This window comes from Capsicum annuum, chromosome 12 (assembly GCF_002878395.1).
Source record: "Capsicum annuum cultivar UCD-10X-F1 chromosome 12, UCD10Xv1.1, whole genome shotgun sequence".
Lineage (NCBI taxonomy): Eukaryota > Viridiplantae > Streptophyta > Magnoliopsida > Solanales > Solanaceae > Capsicum > Capsicum annuum.
Genome location: NC_061122.1, coordinates 1,913,301 through 1,930,032, shown reverse-complemented (window position 1 = coordinate 1,930,032; position 16,732 = coordinate 1,913,301). Strand labels below are relative to the sequence as shown.

The following is a 16,732-nucleotide window of genomic DNA, read 5'->3' as shown; positions in this document are numbered from 1 at the left end:
TCATAGCATTTATTCATTTATCAGAATTGTTGTTTTCAATGGCTTGTGAAAATGAAACTGGATCATCATCAATTCCCAAGTCAGTTTCTAACTCATGTAGATATACCAAATAATCATCAGAAATAGCAGATCTTCTTTGTCTTTGAGATCTTCTTGATGCTACTTCTTGTGGTTCATCTACTACAGATTTATCAATTATGGCTTCATTAGTAGAAATTGCATTAATTTGTTGTTCTTGTTGATTACTTTGATGCACAACAGTTTCAGGAACAATAAATTTGAAAGAAGTACAGGGTAGAGGAATTCGCACCCTAACTTCTTTAATTTCTACATTGCGTGGTTCTTCACTCCTACTAACTTCGTCATTCTCAATGAATCTAGCGTTTTCAGTTTCAACTATTCTCGTACTATGATTAGGACAGTAAAATCTATACCCCTTTGATTTTTCTAGGTAACCAATGAAGAAATCACTGATTGTTCTTGAATCCAGTTTCTTTTCTTGTGGATTGTATATTCTAACTTCTGTCGGGCAACCCCAAACATGCAGGTGCCTCAAACTAGGTTTCCTATCAATCCACAGTTCAAAAGGTGTCTTTGGAACTGCTTTACTAGGAACCCTGTTTAGCAAGTAAACGACAGTCCTTAAAGCATACATCCATAAAGAAGGAGGTAAAGATGAATTACTTAACATACTCCTAACCATATTCATTAATGTACGATTACGCCTTTCTGCCACATCATTTTATTATGGTGTGCCAGGCATTGTGTATTGAGCACATATGTCATGCTTTTCGAGGAATTTAGCAAATGGGCCTGGGTGTTGTCCTCTTTCATCATATCTTCCATAATATTCACCACCTCTATCAGATCTGATTATTTTCACCTTTCTATCTAGTTGTCTTTCAACCTCAGAAATAAATACCTCTAAGGCATTAATCGCTTGAGATTTTTCATGCAACAAATAAATTTATCCATAATGTTAAAAGTCATCAATAAAAGTGATAAAATATTTTTCTTTATTGAAAGATGTGATATCAAAAGGACCACATATATCAGTGTGTATAATTTCAAGAAGCTGTGTGCTTCTTGTGGCTCCTTTCTTTGTGTATTTTGTTTGTTTTTCTTTAATAAAATCTACAAAAATATTAAGGTCAGTAAAATCTAAATCTGAAAGAATTTCATTCTTAACTAACTTTTTCACCAAACTTCGTTTGATACCAACATTATGATGCAGAGTTAAGAGTGTTTTGGCAAACAGATTATCAAGATTCAGTTTGTATAAATTATCGCAAAGAGTACCAGTACCAATGAGATAATTATGTTTAAACAAACTAAAACATCCATTACCAAAATTAAAAGAATATCCAGTCTTATCCAACTTAGACAAAGAAACTAAATTTCTCGAAAGAGAAGGAACATAAAAAGTTTCTACTAAATCTAAGTGACATACAGTATCGAGAATAAGACGATAAGTCCCGACAGCTTCAACTGGAACCTTCACTCTATTCCCCATGTAAATAAATCTTTCATTCTTGTTTATGGTTTGGATTATAAGGAATCCCTCCATAGTATTAGAAACATGAACAGTAAAACCAGAGTCAATCGACCAAGTATTATAAGAAACTTCAGTTAAATTTGATTCGAGACATGTAAAAGCACAAAGCTTACCTTTCTTTTCAAACCATGCCTTACGTTTCAGGCAATCTTTCTGAAAGTGTCCAGATTTTCCACAGAAATGACACTTCTCATTCTTGTTTCCTTTCTTACGTGCTTGAGATGAGGACTGATTAACATTAAGTTTCTTCTGGATTCCCTTACCATGCTTCTTTCCTTTCTTTTCAGCTCCTTGATGATTTACAAAGTTAATAGAGTGGGTTCCTTGATTCTTTAGCCTTGTTTCCTCTTCAGCTCCTTGATGATTTACAAAGTTAATAGAGTGGGTTCCTTGATTCTTTAGCCTTGTTTCCTCTTGAACTAGAATATCATGCAATTCATGATTGTTCCATTTGTCTTTCATGGTGTTGTAGTTCATTTGGAAAGGACCATACTCAAACGGTAATGAGTTGATAATAAATTGCACAAGGAAATTCTGTTCCACTTTCATTCCCAATGACTTAAGTCTTGCTGCTATATTTGTCATTTCAATAACATGCTCATGCATAGTACGTGAACCATCAAACTTCATGGTGGTGAAAGTACCCATTAGTGTCCAGCAAGAGACTTATCAGTAGTTTGGGAAGACTCTTCCACAAGTTTCAGAAGCTCTTTTGCACTTTCAGTTTTGGGAAGAGTAGTCTTAATGTTGCCCGCAACATTCATTCGCATGAACATTAGGCCTAATATGTTAGACCGATCCCAATGCTTATAATAGGACTTTTCTTCATCACTTCTAGCTTCAGTAATAGCAGTTGGCTTTTCAGAGTAAAGTGCAACATCAAGATCTAAAATCCCAAGATGGAATTTGATCTGTTCGCACCAATCTAAAAGTCGTAACAGAGGCGAAGTGTGAATGAAGGGCAAGTGCTGCAAGTAAAACATGCTCATTTATTACTACTTTGAGTTACGAGCTTATACACATTATCAAATTCAGAAATAATTTACTTAAATGTATATTAATGTTCTCCTTTGGGCGAAACATCAAAATACAACTTTAAACATAATGATGCTTAAAAGTATATTTAACATCAATCGATATTATTTAATGCATCAATTAATAATATTTAATATCTTTGGATAAATAAATAAAACTAACGATGCATCTAAATTATCTCTTTAATGTTTATTGGTTATAAGAACAAATAATCAACCTTTGGGTGATTCATAAATGTCTTATAATCAAAAACTTCAATTTACCCATAAATGTCATATCAATTATAAGCATAAAAAAATAATGAGTAATTGAATTTTAGTTTAATCGTGAGTTTGAAATTAATTATTCATCAAGATTCGACCACTTTGATGATTAACGAATCTCATCTAAATCAATTTCAATTATATTAATTAATTAGGAAAGGCCAACGACTGCCTATTGCTTTGATTTAGAGAAAATATGAAACTTGTTTCACGAAAAGCAAAAATATTTATTGAGCACAAATCTGATGTTTACATTTATACATATCACTATCATAATCTCTTAATAAATAAATAGTTATTTTGACTTTGTGAAAGATTTCAGTCCATATTTAATTCATTATCTGCCATTAAACCAAAATCCCATCGGAACCAAAATAACATATTCCTTACACCAATTATGGAATCATTATAAAAGAAAAAAATTAAAAATTAACGGCATTACTGCCACTGGAACATTTCACAGATATAACAATTGTGAAATCCCTAGTGCATAATAACTTAAATTATACATTGAACATTCTATCACATATTATTAGGATTCGTAAAGTTGAAACTATGCATTAATTCAGCGGAAAATTATTAGTTCCTAAAATTGGCTCGGATACCACATGTAAGGATTTAACAGATTGTATAGCTTAAACAATCTAACATAAATAATCCTAACAATTATTCACAAACGTGAAACTACATAATTTTCACATAAACAAAATTACGGTAATTCAGTAATGAATTACTTACCTGAATTCTCCATGGTTTCCTGTTGGTAGAGTTTAGCGGAAGCATACTTATTTAACCAAGAACAGAATACTGCTTCTCTCTCGTCGTCATTAGTGTATCAATTAAATATTAAACCTAACTCGAACCAAATTAATAATCATTCAACTAATTTAATTGTTAGTATCAAGATGAATAGATGTTTTTTAATAGTAATAAAAATTTCTATTATTTATAATTGAAATTACTAAGTATGTAACACAAACATCATTTTTCAGATGTAACCTTGTATATTTTTTTTAAGGATATAAGGTTAATTTACTCCTGTTCCTGTGGTCAACCATTGCCCATACCAGGTTTATGTGTTGGTTCGTAATGTCTCGATGTATTGGGTGAATAATTATTAAGCTCTGCCCCTTGTTTTGGTGCGCCACGACTATCTTGTTTTGGTGGTGAACCATTAATTGCCCATACCAGGGCTATGTGCTGGTTCGTAATGTCTCGATGTATTGGATGAATAATTGTTAATTTCTGCCCTTCGTTTTGGTGTGCCACAACTATCTTGTTCTGGTGACGAACCATGGCCCATACCAGGGCTATGTGCTGGTTCGTAATGTCTCGGTGTATTGGATGAATAGTCGTTAATCTCTGCCCCTATTTTGGTGCGCTACGACTATCTTGCTTTGGTGATGGACCATGGCCTATACCAGGGCTATGTGTTGGTTCGTACTGTCTCGATGTATTAGGTGAATAGTCGTTAATATAGACTAAAGATCTAGAATGGACATTTTTAAAAAGAACAATTATCAAAATCAAAGTAAAAAATGTTGTGAATGAAATTGAATAAGGGGCCATTTTTTGTTTTATAATAATTTTTGTCTATGCTTTTTAGCTGTGAGTATAAAATCATCAAGCTATTTCTATATTATATAGTTGAAGTGGTGATGTATTATGAAATATATAGGAAAATTTCATTAATTATATAGTGCAAGAATCATTTATTACAATATCAACCATAATAAATTATTTAGCCTAATTATGTTTTTAGCAGTGAGTCAAAATGATCAAACTATTTTTTCATTTATATAATTGAAGTAGTGATAATCTGATTATTATTTATGAAGTATATAGGAAAATTTTATTAATCATATAGTGCAAGAACTATTTATTACAATATCAACTATAATAATTTATTTTAGCCTAATTATGTTTTTAGCAGTGAATCAAAACTATCAATTAAAGTTATTTTTTTCATTATATAATTAAAGTATTATATAATTAAAGTAGTGATAATCTTATTATTATTTAGGACATATATAGGAAAATTCCATTGTTCTTCTTTACTTGAGAAATATATAAGAAAAATTCATTAACTATATAGTTCAAGAATCATTTCAATTTCATTTTGGTGTAGGAATATTTGTAATTTCGGTCACTTAATTATTTTTAAATTTTAATTTTGGTTCTTGTAAAATCTAGATAAGCACTTTGAGCCTTTAATTAATTGAAGTGATGCACTTTTAATCATTTTGTTTGTGACTCTTCACATATGTAAATATACATGTATAATATGTTAATAACGATGTATAATATAAGTATGCTGATTAGAAAAAGTAAGTAGTAAATTCAGTCGATTATTTGTATAACGATTTCAAAAATACATAAACAAATAGGTCTAGCCAACAACTCTATTAAATCATTTTTCTTTAATTAAGGATCATTTTTTTTTCCTACATGCCAAGCAATTAAAGACAATTTTGAAGTCCAAGATTATTTTGTTTGATTTAATTTTAACCAAAAAAACCTTTTTCTCAAGTTGCCTAGCTAGTCCAAAAGTTCATTGGGATCTCCAATAATTTTTTTTTTTAAAATGAAATTAGTCCCATTAAAATCTTGAGTTTTCTTAATACACAATTAGTTATAATAGGAAGAAGCAGAATTAATCTCAAAATCATTAATGGCTGTAAGTAATATTTCTTCTTCAAATACTTATTTTTGATAACTTAATTATCTTATTTCTCTTGAATATTGCTTTGTAATTTACCAATGTTTGCATTTCTAAAAATGTTTGTTAATTAGAGAAAAAAAACACCTTAATTAATTAGTTAAATTTATCAGTATGATCCTAATTATCAGCATGTTTGAATTTTGAATACGTAAAATTGTTGTAAATAATAGATTATGGACGTTAAAATACTTAGGAATCTTTTTTTTTTTTTGTAATTCTATTTAATTTTTTAATATTTGATTGATCGAGTTATAAAAAAAAAAGTCAATTTCTAATTTTAGTCGCGATAGTACATTTACCTTAGGTCTCATTATTCTAATTCTAGTCGTGATAGTACAAGAGATTCATGTAGCCGACCTCAACTTGCTTTGAGATTCATGCATCGTTGTTGTTTTATACTTCTGAAGTACTTTCTAATTTTAGCAGCAATAGTACGTTTAAGGTCTCATTATTCTAATTTTAGTCGCGATAGTACAAGAGATTCATGTAGCCGACCTCAACTTGTTTTGAGATTCATGCATCGTTGTTGTTTTATACTTCTGAAGTACTTTCTAATTTTAGCAGCAATAGTACGTTTAAGGTCTCATTATTCTAATTTTAGTCGCGATAGTACAAGAGATTCATGTAGCCGACCTCAACTTGTTTTGAGATTCATGCATTGTTGTTGTTTTATACTTCTGAAGTACTTTCTAATTTTAGCCGCAATAGTACGTTTAAGGTCTCATTATTCTAATTTTAGTTGCGATAGTACAAGAGATTCATGTAGCCGACCGCAACTTGCTTTGAGATTGATGCATTGTTGTTGTTTTATACTTCTGAAGCTTACTTTCTAATTTTATTCACGATAGTACAAGAGATTCATGTAATCGATATTAACTTTCTTTGAGATTCATGCATCGTTGTTGTTTTATACTTTTGAAGTACTTTCTAATTTTAGCCTCGATAGTACGTTTACCTAAGGTCTCATTATTCTAATTTTAGTCGCGATAGTACAGTAGATTCATATAGTCGACCTCAACTTGCTTTGAGATTGATGCATTGTTGTTGTTTTACCCTTCTGAAGTACTTTCTAATTTTAGCCGCGATAGTACGTTTACCTAAGTTCTCATTATTCTAATTTACCTAAGGTCTCATTTTTTCCTACATGCCAAGCAATTAAAGACAATTTTGAAGTCCAAGGTTGTTTTGTTTAATTTAATTAATAATAAGAACAAATATATGTAACCAAAGAAACTTTTTTTCTCAAGTTGCCTAGCTGGTCCAAAAGCTCATTGGGATCTCCAATAATTTTTTTTTTAAAATAAAATTAGTCCCCATTAAAATCTTGAGTTTTCCTAATACACAATTAGTTATAATAGCAAGAAGAAGAATTAATCTCAAAATCATTAATGGCTGTAAGTAATATTTCTTCTTCAAATATTTATTTTTGCTAACTTAATTATCTTATTTCTCTTGAAAATTGCTTTGTAATTTACCAATGTTTGCATTTCTATAAGAGTTTGTTAATTAGAGTAAAAAAAACACCTTAGTTAATTAGTTAAATTTATCAGTGTGGTCCTAATTATCAGCATGTTTGAACTTTGAGTAAGTGAAAAAATAGATTATGGATGTTAAAATTATTAGGAATCTTATACTATGAGTTTTCTTAGTCTAGATTTTTATCAGTAGAAAATATAAATAACTTCAAGTAATTTCTAATTTTAGTTAGAATAGTGCACCTACACACCTTCATCAACGTTGTTTTTAACTATCGAGACTTTGGAATCGTATTAATACGTTTATCTTAGGTCTCATTATACGTACCACGTGTTTTTTTAGTTGAGATTTATGTTAGTGTTCAAGTAATTTCTAATTTTATTCAAAATAGTTAGTATGAATAGAGCACCTGAATGCCTTCATTGATGTTGTTTTTTGACCAGAAGGCCGAGAGCTAACTATCGAGACTTTGGAGTGTTATTAGTACGTTTACTACCATAGCAATTCTATGAGTTTTCTTTGTATTCTAAGAGATTTATATGTTAGCTATGAGTTTGCTTAGTAATGTAAGAGATTTATATGTTAGAATTTTCAAGTGCTTTCTAAAAAAATTTAAGATTATTTTTGTTCCAATGGTATTGGACTGAGATGAACTTAAACGGAGCGACTAAGAGATTCATATAGCCGACCTTAACTTAATGCATCATTGTTGTTTTGCATCAGGGATCACATGTTCCGAAATTTGGGAACTGGGATGGCGAAAATGTACCTTACACAGCCTGTTTTGAGACTGCGCGTAAAGCTAACAAAGGCGGTAAGATGATGAATCCAAATGATCCGGAGGAGAATCCAGAGGCCTTTGCATACAGCAGATATGATTATGTTAGCATTAACGTTTCTCCTGCGAAAAAATCTGCAGTCGAAACACCTCAGTACCATTATGGTCATCGCGGAAAGCCTTCTGCAGGGTCGGGCCAAAACAAGAGTACTGGCTCGACGAGTTCAAAGCTAGAGTTCTTTGGTGATAGTCAGAGCATTTCTGGTTTTCCGGTTAAACAGCTAGCACGACGACAAGGAACGTGTGGTGTTACGAAGAATAAGAATGATCGCGGCAATGGCTTCGTTCTGCCTAGTCCGAATAGACTGATGAAAAATAGCAGAAATCCATCTGATGATCTTGTAAGTTTCTTATTCTGTCTTTCATTGTTTCCTCTTAAAGAAAGTAGTGAATGATATATTTATCCATAACCGTGATGTTCGGGCCAGTGACTAATTATACGGGATTTTTACTACCCTTCCACTAGCATAAGTACCGGATAACTCTACCTAACAGGGCTTGAATAGATGAGAAGAAATTAACTATTGTTTTTTGACCTTACCTCCACTGAAAGTTGAAACCGAGAACTCTTGATTCTCAACCTGTTTCATTGACCACTTGGGCACACTTTGGGTTACTTTAAAATAAGACAATCTTAATTATTATTTTTAAGAGCCTAAGTTTATCGAAGGGGAACCCTGGAGTCACTGGTAAAGTTGTTGTCATGTGTCCAGGAGGTCACGGATTTAATCCTTGGAAACAGGCTCGGTAGAAATGCAAGGTAAGACTGCATACAATACACCCTTGTGGTGAGACCCTTCCCCGAACCCTACGCATAGCAGGAGCTTTAATGTACCGGGCAGAAATGCAAGGTAGGCTGCGTACAATACACCCTTGTGGTGGGACCCTTCCCCGGACCCTGTGCATAGCGGGAGCTTTAATGCACCGAACTTCCCTTTTTAAGTTTATCGAATTTCATGTGTGCTTCCAAAACGAACGTGTTTTGACAGTGAGAACTTATTGGCGTCCGATATTTACACTAAATAGCACTAAAGGGGTCATGAAAGTTCTTGCTATGCGCGGTCCAGGGAAGGGTCAGACCACAAGGGTCTATTGTACGCAGTCTTACCTTGCATTTCTGCCAGAAGCTATTTCCACGGCTTGAACCGGTGACCTCTTGGTCACATGGTAGGTGGCGAGTTCAAGCCGTGGAAGCAACCTGGGTCCGAGAAGGGCCGGCAGATCACAAGGGTTTATCGTACGTAGTCTTACCTTGCATTTCTGCCAGAAGCTGTTTCCACGGCTTGAACCGGTGACCTCTTGGTCACACGGCCGGTGGCAGGTTCAAGCCGTGGAAACAACCTCCGATTTCCTAATCATATTATTGTGAATTACTAAGTGATCAAGAAATAATATATATGCCTCTAATTTTCATTCCTTCATATGTGTACATGCATGTCAGTCTTGTTCTTCAGTGCCAAAATTTGGTGCATGGGATGAGAAAGATCCAAAATCTGGAGAAGGATTTACAGTAATTTTCAACAAAGTTAAAGAGGAAAAGCATACAGCAGCTGCCAAGTTCCCTATTGTGCAGCCACAATCAAACATACCTTCATCACATAATCACAAAACAAATGCTAAATCAAAGGTATATATATCCTTCTTCCGCGCTAGTTACTGTCGTTGGTTCTAGCTGTATATATAGTTGCATATGCAATGATAGGCGGTAACTGTCTTTAGCTCGATGCTATGTATATATATCTGCTGTCGATGCAATGCTACTCCGTATCCACTATCTTAAAACTCATGAGATGGATGTATATGGAAATTTGCAGACGGTAACTGTCTTTAGCTCGAGCTATATACAGTGGCGGATATAGTGTTACTTTACCTTCAACTCTCGCTATATATAGTAGCGGAAAAAGAGTTACTCTGCATCCACTAGCCTAAAACTCACAAGACGAATGTATATGAAAAGCAGACGGTAACTGTCTTTAGCGTGCGCGAGCTATATATATTGGCTTTGGATGCAATGTTACTCCCCATCCACTAGTCTAAAACTCGCACGTGAGATGGATGGATAATATGGAATGCAGACGTCATCATGGTTGGCGACATGAGATGATCACATACTTCAACATGCGCGACAGACAGTATAGTGATCCACGTGTCGCGTTTACTTATACTTATAGTCAAAATGTCTTCCTTCACATTCATATGGTCATTTATTTGTTTGATTTTACAAATTTTCTATGATTTTATGCAGGTGTTTTGCTGCCTTTTTTGAAATCATATAGTATGGTTTGCCCAGAAGATGCATTGAATATTTGTATTAATATTTGAGAAAATACTCTGTTTCCACCTTGAACTTTACGCGAAAAGGCTGAGACATACCCAAACACTTTAGGAGGATCCTATTACCTCCTGGACTAATTAAAACCGTATTTTTGACAATCTTAGTGCATACGTGGCACAACACACTGAAGGGTCCACGTAAGCACACGTGTGTGCTACGTATGTTCTACGCAGACACTAAAGTTGTCAAAAATACGATTTTAATTAGTCCAGGAGGTAATAGGACCCTCCTAAAGTTCGGGTGTATCTCAGCCTTTTCGCGTATAGTTCAAAGTGGAAATAGAGCATTTTCCCTTGCTATTTCTTATAGTTGTGGAAGAACAATTTGTATGTTTATTGAATCACAATATTGTATATGTTGTACTGAGAAATTGAGATACAACACGAACGATTGTTGTGCGATAGATAGGATCCATCTGCCTTTAGTCGAAGGTTTCGGGTTCAAATTTTGAGAATCGAAAAAATCATGATAAAGAGCGCTTTATCTTTTAATGGGTCTTAGGTGACACAAAATTTAAATTAGCCAGGCTAATAAATTTTAAATACCAAATGATCATAAAAAGAACCGTAAATTATAAATATTACTTATACGAACTCGATATTTACACTAAATCATATATATATATACTAATTTATCATAGTGAAATAATGTGAATAATGAACTGTGGTTTATCACACTTTAATAATTTGAACAAAGAGTCCTCCAATGTCAAGCTCTTTGCTGTCTCATTTTTTTCAATTTTGAATTTCAAATTTTGAGATTATTGGATAAGTAAGACATTTTTTCAAAGATTCTTTTCAAGTCAATTCTAATCAAAGTTTTGAATATAATAGTATAAATTATTATCCTAAATTTAGAAATTTGAAAATTACAAAGGAAAATATTATGAAATTTACAAACATTATAAATTAACTATTTTTATTTACATTCTCTAAATGTCTAAGTAATGTTTTCGTGACGATAAGAGGGAGTTATTCGCATAGTAAATATCTTTATTTTTAATTCGAAGGTTATGAATTCGGGTCATTAAGGAAGCAAAATAGGTTGGAGCTCCTACGGAGGGGTTAAAATAATAATAATAATAATAATAATAATAATAATAATAATAATAATAATTGAAAAAAAGTTTCCTTATTAACTCGAAACCACAACCTTAGAATTGGAGGTGAGGGCGTTTACCATCCGATCAATCTCTCTTATCGTCAAAATTTAGTTTATCATGTAGGGAGTCATTTTGTTGGCGGAATTAGCCTGAATAAACAAAGATATCCCATGAGATTATTTTTTATCCCATCATTTATACTAAAATGGGGTGACAAAATAATTCCTAAACTAAATAATAACTTTTATCAAATACAAAATAAAAAAAAGGAACAGTTCGGTGCACTAAAGCTCCCGCTATACGCGGGGTTCCTGAGAAGCGTCGAACCACAATGGTCTAACTGGCCGCAGCCTCACCTTACATTTCTGCAATCGTGACCTCCCAATCACATAACAACAACTTTACCAATTACTCCTAGATTCCCCTTATTCATAGAATATCACGTAATTATTATCCTTATTCCACCAACCAAACGACCTGTAAAATAACACTCCATCCCAACCACACTAAACGACGCCGTAACATACATTCAAATAGCACCCCTATCTGTTATAAAAAAGAGCCGTAACAAATTCCCTCTTTCATGCTTTTTCAAATTTCAAAATACCATACTATATATATAGAAAAAAAAAATTAAACATTCTTCATTTCATTTTCTAAACAAAAAAAAAATGGAGATTAATTCAGTTCCAATTTCTTCGTGTTCGAAAGACGATCAGAAAATCTACCAAAACTGGTTCACTTTCGCCGATTCAGGTAAAAAAAATTGCACCAATTCATATACATTTCAGTCAGTCTGTGACAGAAATGCAAGGTAAAGTTATGTACAATAGAATTTAGTGCATCGGGTTGTAATTTACATTTTTTTGATGAAGTTTCTATGGCGATGTTTTTGGATTTTGTATGTAGATGGAGATGGTCGAATTACTGGAAATGATGCTACGAAGTTGTTTTCGTTGTCGAATCTATCGAGGCCTGAACTTAAGAAGGTAGTGTTCTTCTGTGTAATTGCTGGGTTTGTTTTTTTTCGTTTGTTTGAAGGTAAAAGTGAAATTTGTAATTTTTTATTTTTGAATGTGTTATCTCTTATCGCGTGCTAGATTTGTGTTTTGTTTATAAATTTGTTATTTACTCGTTGATTAGCAATCTGTTTGGAGTTGTTTATGAATTGATTAGCAATTGTTTATGTGTTGATTTAGCAATCTGTGTGCAATTGTTTACGCGTTGATTAGCAGTCTGTATGCAAATTTTTATGCATTGATTAGCAATCTGTGTGCAAATGTTTACGCGTTAATTAGCAATTGTTTGTGCATTGATTAGCAATTGTCTACGCGTTGATTAGCAATCTTTGTGCAATTGCTTATGCGTTGATTAACAATCGGTGTGCAATTTTTTACGCGTTGATTAGCAGTCAGTATGCAAATTTTTATGCATTGATTAGCAATCTGTGTGCAATTGTTTATGCGTGATTAGCAATCTGTATGCAATTTTTATGCATTGATTAGCAATGTGTGTGCAATTTTTTATGCATTGATTAGCAATGTGTGTGCAATTGTTTATGCGTTGATTAGCAATCTGTGTGCAATTGTTTATGCGTTGATTAGCAATCTTCGAATGTTTAATGTCTCTATTAGATCTTATAGGCTTTTGCAGCTGGTATTCAAGCTGAATGTAGAATGTAGTGATTGCTTAACTCAAATTTAATGTAATTGTCATTTACTGTGCCATCTTTTGCTTAACTATCGACGAAGAAAATGCCAACTTGCCAACCAGTGAAAATAGATTGCATATTGGTATTCTCCATCATAGTGTGCAATTAATTAAGGGAATTCGCCTGTGTAACCAGGTTTTGCTTGTTGCTTGTTTGTTTACTTGCCAGATATATATATACCTTATGTGATAGTGTTAAATGACTAATTTCAATTATTGTGAATGAAGGTTTGGGCAATCGCAGATTCTAAACGACAAGGTTTTTTGGGTTTCAATGAGTTCGTTACTGCAATGCAGGTCTTTGGCACTAACTAATTCTTTTTTCTAGAAATTCTATCTAGATTGATCAGATAGAACCTAAATCCATTTTTCTTCTATTGTAGTTGATCTCCTTGGCACAAGAAGGATGTGAAATCAACTCTGATCTTCTTAGGAGAAAAGGTAGTGCTTCTTGTGGTCCTTCCCTTCCTCGGATTCTGCACGTAACGGAAGCTTTAGTGCATCGGGATACCCTTCTCTTTTAGTCGTTATTACAAGTTTTAGATGCATATAGTTAAATGAAGTAATCAATTGGCTGTCATGGTGATGGAAACATTGAACTGTGTGTCATGATTAACTTGACTCTTCTTTCTTTTTCTCGTGTTGGCTTTTGTAGCTAATATGGAGGTTTTGAGACCTCCATCGATGGAAGGTTTGGATGCTTTATTGTCCGTAAGTGCTTCGACAGTTTCATCTTATTTTCTTATGGGAAACTATAATCCCTTGGTTATGTATGGTTTCTTTTTTACCTCGCAGAGAACTAATGGATCGTTGATGAAAAACATGACTGGAACAAATGGTCAGTACAAAGTGTCATTTCACATCATTGGTGCTCCGTGCTTTTACACAAACAAGAAAAAAGTCGTAAGTTGTCTTTAGCTAAATTCCCTAACTTGAAAAAAATATACAGGAACTATACAAGTGCAGCCACAACCATCGCTCAACTTGTTTTCCAGGAAATCTAGAAAGAAGGTGAGTTTTAATATCTTTGTAATGTTAATGTGAAATCTAGTAGTATACGTACTCCATATTGAGCTTTGTGTTATTTTTTGAAAATTTGTTCTGTAATTTTGTCTCTTTTCTAGTTTTCTGAGTAACTCAACTAACTCGGAGTACTAAAAGCTCCACAAAGCCTTATCCCTGAATGTAGTAATAGTGTCTTTACCACAAATTGGCCATGGGTATTTTTCTCATTTTTTTATTTTTGACGTTGTTTCTTGTCGATTTTGCTTCAGATAAAGCCTTCTCTCACTGCTGTTACATCAGTAACTGATGGTTTGAAGAGACTCTACAATGAAAAGTTGAAGCCACTGGAACTTACTTACCGCTTTAATGATTTTGCATCTCCAACTCTGGTGAGTGGATGAAGAAGCATACCGATTATGTCTTAATAGTAGTACTTTCAACTTTCAACAACTTTATAGATGTTAAACTTGTGTTTGTGAATGCTTCTTTTTGTTTGTTGTCATAGACGGAGAGCGATTTTGATGCCAAGCCTATGGTCATGCTTTTGGGTCAATACTCGACTGGAAAAACCACTTTTATCAAACATTTGCTAAAGTGCAATTATCCTGGTTAGTACTGTCCAATTTCTCTATTTTTATTTAATACCTGTCATTTTTAACTAATGTTGGTTCTTCTGTTTGTTCTTTTCTTATCTCTTTTGATTGAAATAGGTGCACACATCGGACCAGAGCCAACAACTGACAGATTTATTGTGGTTACAGTTAGTACCATCCAATTTCTCTTCTTTTGTTACATATGTTTTATGCCCTTGGTTAAAGATATAAGATCCTATGCTAATTGTAGTAATCGTAGTAGTAGTAGTAAAACTAATAGTTCTTTGCAGTCTTTCGTTTCTAATAAGGCTTTCACGGTGATACATCAGCGGCACAATTTGATTGTACATTTTGTTTTAAGGTACTGGTTTCTCATTTTTGGTGCCTTACGGTGATTTTTTGCTCAGTCTGGTCCAGATGAAAGAAGCATTCCTGGCAACACTATCGCTGTTCAGGCTAACTTGCCATTCACTGATTTGACAAAGTTTGGTGGAGCATTTTTATCAAAATTTGAGTGTTCCCAGTTGCCACACTCTGTGAGTCAGTGTCTAGCAATTCCTTTTCCTTTGTCATACTATGCATCGTAATTCAATAATTAGTCTAATTATTTTATTACTTCATAGCTCCTCGACCATATTTCATTTGTGGACACTCCTGGAGTCTTATCGGGAGAGAAGCAAAGGACACAGAGGAGTTACGATTTTACTGGTGTCATCTCATGGTTTGCTGCAAAATGTGACATGATACTCCTATTGTTTGATCCACATAAACTTGATATTAGTGACGAATTCAACCGAGTTATATCATCTTTGAAAGGCCATGAAGACAAAATCCGTGTTGTATTAAACAAGGCAGATCAAGTTGATACGCAACAAGTAAGATATGAGGATTATCAATACACAACTGTCTTTGCTTTGCTTTTTTCTACTTCACGAGATGATACAGCTTGACGCTAAAAGTTTCTTCGCCTTTTGTTTTTATATGGAAGCTAATGAGAGTTTATGGTGCATTGATGTGGTCTCTTGGGAAAGTTCTGAACACGCCTGAAGTTGTACGAGTCTATATAGGGTAAGAGAAAGGTCTTTCTTTCTATAATTCTCTATGTTTTGAACAAAATGACTCGATTACTTAGAGATACGCTTAGAAATAATCCATTGGTAGCATGTCGATTGTAAACTAAGTGAAGGTAAGTTTATATTGTGTCAAATGAGTTGTCACAACTTTTGGCTTTGCAGCTCTTTCAACGACAAACCTGTTAACGAAGAAGCTGTTGGTCCAATGGGAAAGGATCTTTTTGAGAAAGAACAAGATGACCTTCTTGATGACTTGATAGACATTCCAAAGAAGGCTTGTGACCGTCGAGTAAGATATCAATCACCTCTTCTTGTCCATCGGCATTGAGTGCCAGATAGTTTACGAGTTTTGTGCTTTAACTATTTCAGATCAATGAATTTGTTAAACGTGCAAGAGCCGCTAAGATCCATTCCTACATTATCAGCCATCTCAAGAAGGAGATGCCAGCATTGATGGGCAAGTCCAAAACACAACAAAAGCTCATTCAGAATCTTGACAACATATTCGAAAAGGTCTCTTTCTTAACACACTTATGCTTTTACGATCTCTCTCTCTTCATATTTCAGGCATTTGCTTACGTTGAATTCTCATTCGCAACACAGGTCCAGAAAGAGTTTCGTTTACCAGCAGGCGATTTCCCTAGTGTGGATCATTTTAGGGAAGTTATAACTCAGTACAACATCGATGACTTCGACAAGTTGAAGCCTAAAATGATCCAAGCTGTGGATGACATGCTCAGCAATGACATCCCTGAGCTACTGAAGAACTTCAGAAATCCTTATGAGTAAAGATGTACTAAATGTTGTGCATCACTTCAAGAAAGTTTGAGGTTGAATTTGTTTTAGATTAATGTCGATTCACAATGTTAGTTTTATATCTTGATGTATATTGCTTAATTTTCATGCATTTTTTGCACTATGATTTTCATTCTCATTCATCTCAAAGTGATAAATTGGTGGTAACATTTTTGTAATATGTTATTTTCAGTGTTTAATTTTCTGTTCTTCAATTTTCTTTTGTCGAA

The 16,732-nt window shown here is 33.6% G+C and overlaps 2 protein-coding genes across 3 annotated transcripts; both read left to right on the top strand.

Annotated features, from left to right (window-relative positions):
* Positions 1-5,462: 5,462 nt before the first annotated feature.
* Positions 5,463-10,579, top strand: LOC107849852 (RPM1-interacting protein 4). Of its 2 annotated transcripts, none has more exons than XM_016694397.2 (4): positions 5,463-5,530; positions 7,775-8,230; positions 9,331-9,516; positions 10,135-10,579. In XM_016694397.2, exons 1-4 carry the CDS (start codon positions 5,525-5,527, stop codon positions 10,153-10,155), a joined length of 669 nt encoding a protein of 222 aa, XP_016549883.1. In that variant the 5' UTR covers positions 5,463-5,524; the 3' UTR covers positions 10,156-10,579. The 2 variants fall into 2 exon arrangements, with proteins under 2 accessions (XP_016549883.1, XP_016549882.1); XM_016694396.2 differs by lacking the exon at positions 5,463-5,530 and adding an exon at positions 6,836-6,969.
* A 1,260-nt stretch (positions 10,580-11,839) lies between these two features.
* On the top strand, positions 11,840-16,732 carry LOC107851764 (EH domain-containing protein 1). The gene is made up of 16 exons (XM_016696842.2): positions 11,840-12,082; positions 12,236-12,315; positions 13,265-13,333; positions 13,420-13,477; positions 13,692-13,747; positions 13,832-13,874; positions 13,986-14,047; positions 14,311-14,430; positions 14,547-14,649; positions 14,752-14,801; positions 15,042-15,170; positions 15,258-15,509; positions 15,623-15,702; positions 15,870-15,996; positions 16,077-16,220; positions 16,311-16,732. The coding sequence occupies exons 1-16, from the start codon at positions 11,998-12,000 to the stop codon at positions 16,494-16,496; spliced, it is 1,644 nt and encodes a 547-aa protein (XP_016552328.1). The 5' UTR covers positions 11,840-11,997; the 3' UTR covers positions 16,497-16,732.

Bases quoted from the DNA above. Each gene is read 5' to 3' on its own strand.
- LOC107849852 (XM_016694397.2), top strand. The intron at 8,231-9,330 runs GTAAGTTTCTTA...CATGCATGTCAG, and splicing joins GAAATCCATCTGATGATCTT to TCTTGTTCTTCAGTGCCAAA. The intron at 9,517-10,134 runs GTATATATATCC...GATTTTATGCAG, and splicing joins AAACAAATGCTAAATCAAAG to GTGTTTTGCTGCCTTTTTTG.
- LOC107851764 (XM_016696842.2), top strand. From the start codon at position 11,998: ATGGAGATTAATTCAGTTCCAATTTCTTCGTGTTCGAAAGACGATCAG. The intron at 13,334-13,419 runs GTCTTTGGCACT...CTTCTATTGTAG, and splicing joins AGTTCGTTACTGCAATGCAG to TTGATCTCCTTGGCACAAGA. The intron at 14,802-15,041 runs GTTAGTACCATC...TTTTTTGCTCAG, and splicing joins ACAGATTTATTGTGGTTACA to TCTGGTCCAGATGAAAGAAG.